General features: G+C 37.6%; 1 protein-coding gene across 1 annotated transcript in view; it reads left to right on the top strand.

Annotated features, from left to right (window-relative positions):
* Nucleotides 1-5,677, top strand: part of LOC110028355 (50S ribosomal protein L7/L12-like) — an 11,066-nt gene extending 5,389 nt beyond the window's left edge. Inside the window, exon 2 of the mRNA XM_020730174.1 lies at nt 4,816-5,677. Coding sequence (XP_020585833.1) covers nt 4,884-5,465 — 582 coding nt within the window. The 5' untranslated portion in view covers nt 4,816-4,883 and the 3' untranslated portion in view covers nt 5,466-5,677. The remainder of the gene's footprint in view (nt 1-4,815) is intronic.
* The last annotated feature ends 3,350 nt before the right edge of the window (nt 5,678-9,027 follow it).

Raw genomic sequence — 9,027 nt, 5'->3', positions numbered from 1 at the left:
CTGATCAAAAGATCATGAAACAATTCTTTCAACAGAAAAAAGAGCAGCCACAAGATTTCTGCAATAGATTAGCAGTTGCATTACCTCCAACCTACACTGTGCTCACCACTTTCTAACATCAAGCAAAGCTAAAGTAAACAAACCATAAAGAAGGAGTGCAACGAAGCAAAATCTTTGAGCATAAGAGAAGAATAACGAGCAAACCCGAACAGAAATTTTTTTTAAACAAAAGGCAAGCTGTCGAGCAACCAACAGGAATGTCGAGCAAATCAGCAAGAGTATCAAGCAACCCACAAAATCTAAGATCGACCAAGAACACCGAGAAATCGACCAACATTACCGAGAGAACGAGCAAGGAAAACCAGAATCCGGAAGGGAGGCAAGATTGCGAGTGTTGTGAAACTGGATCTACTGAAATTTCTTGCCAATCTCAGATCTCTCGGCGAAATAGGGGAAAGAAGGGACGACGTGATTGTTTTGTTACCTGTGGAGGAGGAGCGACGGAGGCGAGATCGAGCAACACTTGCGATATACCCGTGGAGGAGCGAAGGAAGGGCGGCTGCGGGGTTGAGGGTAGCCGAAGGGAAATTTGGAGCCGAAACGCGAATCGCGGGGATATACCCGCGATCCGCGTGTAACATAAATAAAAAAAGTTGTTCTCAAAAACGCAGGGGAGACGTGATTTCCAAACGCTACGGCGGCGTTTTCAAAAACGTCGCCGCACATTTAAGCTGTCCCAAACGGGGCCTAAGTCTAAAATGAGAGGTTTGGGGTATTATTGCAGTCTATATTCATCAGTGAGTGGTGATTGGCTTGTAAGGTTGGCATTAATTTTTGGTGTTGTTAGTGTAGGATGCACGTTCAAGCGCTATGAAACATTGTTTGATGCATGCGTTGATTCTAGTAGTGCGAGACATTCATTTCAGACACGCCAACGCACATTGAAGGGGCAAGTGGCTGGGGTTGTTTTGCTAGACTTTCGCCATCTTTTAAGCAAATACCGGTTGACATTTTGTCTGTCAGACAACTTTGATCGAGCCAACAGATCTCATCTGTCATGCTGCAAGCGAAACTGCCTAAATTGGGTTGTCCATCAGTGAATTTAGCCAGATTACCCGAATGATGAAATGGACAGTGAGAGTGCGTCTGGAACGTCAATTTTGCCTAGGGAGGATACCCATTTCGCTATAATTTCGTGCACAACCCAATAAAGTGCGAATTGAGGCTTTTAAATAATAAATAATGATAATAATAATAATAATAATAATAAATTAAAAAAAACAAAAAATCTTTAAAGCAAACTAACGCACGCCTCTCTCCCTAGAGCCTGATCAATGCCTTAGCCCTTCGCGTCGCACTTCCCTCGCACCGCGCACCGGCCGGCGAAGCCCACGCCGGCGCCTCCCTGTCACCGGTGCTCCATGGTTGGCGTTCCTCTTGAGCCCCAGCAGCTCCAATTCCTTACGTGTGCACTACTCCTCTTGGCCCCGAACTCTCTCGCCGACGATCCCTGTCCGACGCTCACCTGCTGATAAGCCCTCTCGCCGGGTCTCTCTATTGCCGGAGTCCCTAGTCGCCTAGCCTCCTCTCACGCAAGACTTCCCTTGGGTTCAACTACCCACCTCGAGTCGGTCGACCTGTCACTTGGGTCCAACCGGCCGCTCCGGCCTTGTCGTTCGACCAATTTGTTTCTTCAGGCTGCCCCGGTCTGATTGACCAATCACTTTGTCCGACCGGCCTCCTTGGTCTGGTTGACCGACCACTTAGGTTCGTCGTGCCGCCCTGACCTGGTCAATCGATCAATTGCATAATGTATGTTGCGCATGTGCATGAGTCTGTTTGCTTGCTCGTATGGTGCACTATACCCTATATATGTTTGTCATTTTCATGTGTGTCTGGTTGTTATTGAGACAAGGTGTAATTCTCCCTGATGACATTCTATTCCCTAAGTGACCAAACACAATACATCTTGTGTTATATGATTTGCATGACATCTTGCATAGTCATTATCACTTGCTTGAGATGCATTTTGAGTGTTCATTCATACACTCACTCCACTTATATAATTCTCCCCAGTGAGGAGCATCATTCTTTGGACCACTGTCTCTATGGCATGCCCACCCCTTTCGGGTTACTGCATCCACGACAGACCCATCATTTATATATTTTGGAGTGTTTTTTACTTTCTATTGTATGTTTGCATGCTTGTATTGTTTTTCTTGTTTCTTTTTTATTTATTTGGGATGTTATGAAAATTACAATTTAGGCGCTCAAGGACCTTAAAATTGTAAATTTTTCTCTATATAAATTCTAATGAAAGATTTAAGATAAATTAAAATTTAAGATTAAAAGATTCAAGATTTGTATAATATTTCTTTTACTTTCATGCATGGCCTTCGAACCGGTTTTAAAATGAGTTGCATTGTATGGGCATAACCCAAATCATATAATAAAACCTCTACAATATCTAAGAATCGCTCTAAATAATTGCTTCATTTGCATGTCAAGAGGAGAAACCTCCACGCTTCTTCAACATGACTGGACCAATATATCTTTTTATATAGGAGGTTGTTTAGTGCGCCTAGGTCGTTAGAAGGCTTCCAGTCCCAGACGAGGTGATGCAAGTCCTTTTGTTGGGAGCATGTTTAGCCTTGTAGCTGAATCTCCATTTCTCTTCCTTTTCAGCGACATCATTGTTATTTCAGTGGGTATAAGTTACTTGTTTTGGAGCTCCACCCAATAGTCATAGGATAGAGTTTTCTTTTTTTGATCTTAGGGCTATCTAGATCCTTGCGGGCTGCACAATTCACAGATTGCTGATTGGGGATCCCTGGACATGTTAGGTCGGCTACTTTCACGACTAGGTAGACTTAGGGTCCTAGTGGTTTGGGATGGCGGGTCCGTGGCACCCTGACTCGACTACCTCAACCTCTTAGGGATTACTCCTCCCTTTCTTTGGCTATCCCTGTTGAGCTCTGTCGTTCCTTTTGTCTTCGTTGGCATCATCTCGACGACATGCTTGTTGATGAGCTGCCGCCCGTTTGCGATATGACGATTTTTTCTCTGGCCTTATGACCCGGATATACTTTGACGTATCGAGATTCCCCTTCGGTATTATTCTGTTATTTTGCAAGCCCCGTATGTCAATGAGTCTATTACCCACATAATACCTTGAGAGTTTCACTCTCCGTTTCATGGCTTGGTGGGTGCTTTGAAAGCATTAAAGCATTCCCCTGCGAGATAACCATCGTTTAATAGCCCTATGCTAGTTGTCACTGTTATTGTAAGCAAAATTCCTTTGGATCAAAAGTATTCTTGGGCAACCCCCAAGATGTAATTAACAAAAAAGGATACATCCCCTTGGGAGCACACTAGATGCCAGAACAGACAAACATGCCTGAATTTTTTGTTGTGGGTAGTCTACTTAGGTATTCTTTCGCGGATATTGGTTTAAGGTGCTTTCGCCTGATCTTATTTGGGCGGACATACTTGACCCATCATTGTGAGGTTTATCGCACGTAGACTCTTCACGTTCTTTATCTTGTTTGTCGTCTTTATCGTATGTCCGTTTTTTTCCGGTTTCTCTGTTCTCCTGATCATTCATATGATCCGGAAGAGATGTTTATTCGAAAAAGGGAAGTATACGATGATAGATAAACTGACGACTCTTTTAAAAATAAAAAGAGAAAAAAGAACGAAAATAAATATTTTTGCTATATGGACTCAACATGCTAGCTCACTTGAAAATTCATCTAGTTATCATTTGTTTGCTTGAGTGGCGGATTATTATTGTTTCTAATCGTAGTGGAAATTTTTTGTTCAAACTGTAGAATATGGAAGCTTGGGTTATGAGATTAATCATAATCATGAAATTTCATAGATAGAACTGTGATTATTCAGATCATAAAATTTAGGCTTCTGCTGATTTTAGAGCATATTATTTAGGTTTTAGGTGATTCCAAAGCAAATATTAGTTTTGGGTTAATGACTGAGGATTCTCATGCTTGATTTACAGGTAAGGAGATCTTCCTGAATTGTGCAGTCTAATGTAATGTGCCCTTTTGTGCAAAATGATTTGCCTGGAATCGGCTTAAATTTTAGGGGGGAAAAAAGATCAGGATATCCAGATACAAATTTTTTGTTATAATGAGTTTAAAATTTAATGGATTTGCTTTGAAATGAGTGCGATACAAGTTTAAATTGATCCTTTGTTTGTTTATTGCACTCATTTCAAACTTGAAGTAGATCCAATAACTTTGAGATTTTTCCTGCTCAAATTTTTATCGGATATCCTGATGCAAAATATTTTTTAAATTTTAGTCTACCGACTACCGTGCTCCAATGCATAGCACATTGATCGAAAACAAAGTGAAGAATCCTAAAATGTTGGGTTTGGGCGTTCACCCCGCCTTGAAAAAAAAAAAAATACTACCGGTTTGTCTAATCCGATCCGGAATAGATTTTCTTGTATTTCTGATTCCTGTTTTTGATGGGAAGGATTTAAGCATGCGGTCATTTTAGTCATAGAGTTTATTTTTCAGTAAAAATTTCGCAAGCAATCAACCTGCAACATCCTCATTGATTCAATGAAGCTTCTATTTCTTTGCTTTGACATTTTTCATTCATTTTGCTGATATTTCTATCCTTGTTTGGTTTTGTCAATTTCAATTATGATTTTCTGAAATTTACATCCCCTGTAATAAAGTAAAGTTCATTTTAATGGCGAAGCTGATTTCCTGCAACTCCCCCATTTATTCATCTAATCCCCTGCTTCCCCTTCTACAACATAAATCATGACATTTTTATTTCCTACAGGTAAAGCGAAGGTGTATTAAAGCTTCATAAAAAGTGAAGTAAAGGCTCAATCCTGCAACCATTCCTCAATGAGATTCTCTCCTACCTTGAGAATCCTCCTTCCTTCCAACTCCTCAACCAAGCATCCAATACTATCCCAATTCTCTCGCCTTTATTCCAACCACGTTCCTAACGACGCACATCATCCCAAACCAAAGCGGTACAAATATCCCGAATTCTACGACCCATACGGACCGCGCCCCCCTCCGCCCGAGAAGATCTTGCAGCTCGCCGCACGAATCGCCTCGCTCCCTCCCGAAGAGCTTTTGCAGCTCGATCCTGCTCTCCAACACCGGCTGAAGCATCTAAGGTTGCAAAAAATATCTTCCGAAGGGTTGGGGTTCGCCGCCGGCTCCCAATCCGCTCCCGAAAAGGTCGAAGAAAAGAAGTCCGAGAAGACGGCATTCAATGTCAAGCTCGAGAAGTTCGACGCTGCGGCGAAAATTAAGGTGATCAAAGAAGTCAGAGCCTTCACCAATCTTGGATTGAAGGAAGCCAAGGATTTGGTGGAGAAGGTACCAGTTGTTCTGAAGCAAGGGATCACCAAGGAGGAGGCTGGTGGGATTATAGAGAAGATTAAAGCAGCTGGTGGTGTTGCTGTGATGGAATGATGTAAGATGTGATTTTGTTGTAATGTTAATGGTTAAAATGCTTTAAAATGGCTCTTTTTTGCATTCTTAACCCTGGGATATATTTGTAATTTTTTTCTGAATTTGTTTCACAGATTTTGATCTGGATTTGAGCTTCAGATGCTTGGTGTCATTCTGGTTATTTACTGATTCAACTTTGTGTTGATAATAATGCAGAGCAGGGCTAATTCTTTTTTGGGGCATTTACATACTTACCATTCAATTCCTATGTATTTACATATCTAACATTTAAACTTTATTTTTTTTTTTACATTCTATACCACCCAAATCTTTCGAAGCACTTCAAAAATACCACCGTCCTAATCTACCAAAGTTTGATATTTACACTTATAATGCTTTGTTTTCATGAACCTATTCATGAAAATGTATACTTCACTTTTAAAAAGGTGATTATGATGGTATTTTTGATCTAATGTTAAAGATTTGAATGGTATGCATGTAAATATAAATCTTTAGTTGTTAGATATGTAAATTGATAAGAATTGTGTGATATGTATGCAAGTGCCCCAAAAATTTATAGCCACATGTCCATATATTAGATTATAGTTACTATTCTTTGAATTATTTACAATCATAAAGAAAAAAAAAAAAAAATCTTTTTGTTGCCACACTCAAGTGACTACATATTGTAATCATGTTGTTGATAATGCTTCCATCTACTACTATTGCACCACTTAGCAAGATGGATAGGATTATTATTAATGATATAACCATAACGACTTCTAGGGTTCATAAATGTTCGACTTATTCGAAGAATTATTCAACTTAAGACCTCGGGATAACATTCTGAGAGTTCATGAAGGCTAAAAGAGTGCATCACACTGATTATCACAAGTATGGTTTTCTTATACCAAGAGTTCATATGTTACACCTATAACTAAGAGTTTTGTTTAGGATAGCTGCAACATATTAAAAAATAGTTGTGAAGCTGTTGAAAAATAATCTGATGTTTAAAAAACTATGGTGACAATTATAATATTTTTTCTTTTTTGAAAAGGTCAGATCGCGGCTAGAAATCTGTCATCGCACCCAGCTAGGGCCGTTGGGAAAACACAGATTTCAAAGGTAACTATTTGAAAAAGATGTGAAAACACAGTTTAAACAAATAGACAAAACTGCGGTGTTGTGCCGCACCACCAACACACCGCAAGATTTGTGTGTCGATTTCAAATCAATTTAGGGTTGACAGGTTATTTTTGGGCTGGCGTCTTTGTAGGCCAGTGAAAATATTTTAACTCCAATTTAAGATTTTTTTGGATTTATTGGGTTTAGTATGAAGGAAATTAAGAAAATTGCTAAGTTATTGAACATTAATTATGATTAACCTTGAAATGACAATTACACACTTTTATTTTACTTTAATAACCAAGTTGCACCGAGCTATGAAATTACCCGAGAACAATTAATAAGATAAATTTGAGGTATTGACATGAGCCAATTTAACGTGATTTCACCGCTTTTATTTCCGCAACATCCTTCTGCTTTGCCTTACACATCATGGATCGAAAAATTAATCAGGTTATAATATTTAACCCGAATCCAACCCAAAAATTACTCGGGTCAACCAGAACTCTAATTTTCTAGTCGGGTTCAAGTCAAGTTAGCTTTTCCGATCAATTTTAAACACCCATACCTCGGGTTTTTAGAAGTTTCTAACAAGCTTGCAAATTTCATAAATATTAAATTATTATAAAAACAATAAGACACCAAAAAAAAAAAAAATCAAAATTTAAATTAAGAAAAATAATGAAACTGAAGGGTGTCTTCTCTTTAGACATAGATACTCTTGGATCTTGGTCTCCTTAACCCTGATTTATTTCCTTATGTTACATCAGTTTGGTGGTTAGGAATCTCTCAGAGAGCACACTTAACCAAGCATTTCATATTACTTGTGGTAAATTACTATTTAATTTATATTTAATAATATGCTAATCTTTATAGTAAAAATGCAAAGTTAAAAATTGCATATATGATCAAAAGTTATGAGTAATTAAATAAATCATAATAATATGGCCTCCCTACAAAGTAACATTTTTTTCATTAATTTAAGATTGGTGCTAAAATGCTAATTTATTTTATACCTAACACTTTTAAAGGGCATGGTTGTAAATATCCAAGTTTGGGTGATAAAAATTGTGCTGTTAAAAGTCATTGCTTGTAACATTATTTAGAGGAGCAAGTCAACAACTACATAGCAGGATCTGATTGACAGCATTGAATAAGAACATTTTAGCAGATAAGTATAGTGATTAAATGTGAGAAATGATACCTCAAGGGTAAATTTGTAATTGCATGTGATTAAGAAAATAAATTCAGGACCAAACAAAGTATGATAATTAGAATTCATACTTATGTTTAACTCTGTTTTGCACTAAGTGTCTACTGATAATTGATAATAATGATATGTAAATACATAAATTTACTAGTATTAAAGGTGAAATATGCATTTCCATGCGCACATCAGACTTGTGTGGTAACATACAGATAGGGCTGTTATCGAGTGCTTTCGAGTTGAGTTGAGGTTGGCTTGAATAGATTGAGTGCATCTTGAAATCGACTCGTGGCTCGTTATATTCAATTTCAAGCCAACTCGGCTCGAAATTGAATCGAGCTTGATCTGGCTCAAAATCGAAGCCGGCTAAATTTGAGTTATTTGGATACATTTTAGCTCACAATTGCCTCAAAATCGAAGCTAGTTGTTTTAATATGAGTTATTTTGATATGTTTCAGCTCTAAATTGGCTTGTTGCTTCTTATTTTCAATTTTATTTAAAACTATATATATAGATTTTATAAAAAAAGTACTTCAGATCTCGAGCCAGTTTGAGCTAATCCATGTATGGCTTGAAATTGGCTCGAACCACACAGTTCTCAGACATTCTCATATTTAACATTATTTAATATCTATGTTTGTAATATTTTCATATTAAAAATATATGTAAGAGAATATGTATCTAATTAAAAAAATATTGTAAATTTATTCTTCATAAAAAAGTTATCATTTGGCTCGAATCTCGAGGTAATTTTTTAAGGAAAAAATATTCAAATTTTGATTAAAAGTCATCTAGAAATACAATTTCAACAAACTTATTGTGAAATTGACTGGCTCGACGAGATGAACCCAACGATTAAAAAATAATCCAATTCGAGTCAAATCAAGCTCAGATCATGTCATGTAACTACTTTTGGAAACTTTCAATACATAATTGGAAGGTCAAATGAATTCCAAATATGATATGCATATAGTCAAATTAAGATTATTGACAAAAATAATCTAACAATATCAAGAGCACTCAATTCTGATATTGTTAAGTCTCTTAAATATCCACAGAACATTGTTTGATTTGGGTAACCTCCCTATGACGTACAATTGGAATGGTTTCGATTCTTTCTTTATTTTGCAATATGAACTCTATAAATAGAGCCCTACCCCCTTCTTGAGAGAGAAATGGAGAGATCTTGAGTCAGAAGACGATTGAAGTTTGGAGGAGGAACTCAAATCTAACTCGCTTTTGCATTGCAGA

Source organism: Phalaenopsis equestris, unplaced genomic scaffold, assembly GCF_001263595.1.
Source record: "Phalaenopsis equestris unplaced genomic scaffold, ASM126359v1 Scaffold000511, whole genome shotgun sequence".
NCBI lineage: Eukaryota > Viridiplantae > Streptophyta > Magnoliopsida > Asparagales > Orchidaceae > Phalaenopsis > Phalaenopsis equestris.
This window is presented reverse-complemented; position numbering and strand designations above follow the sequence as displayed.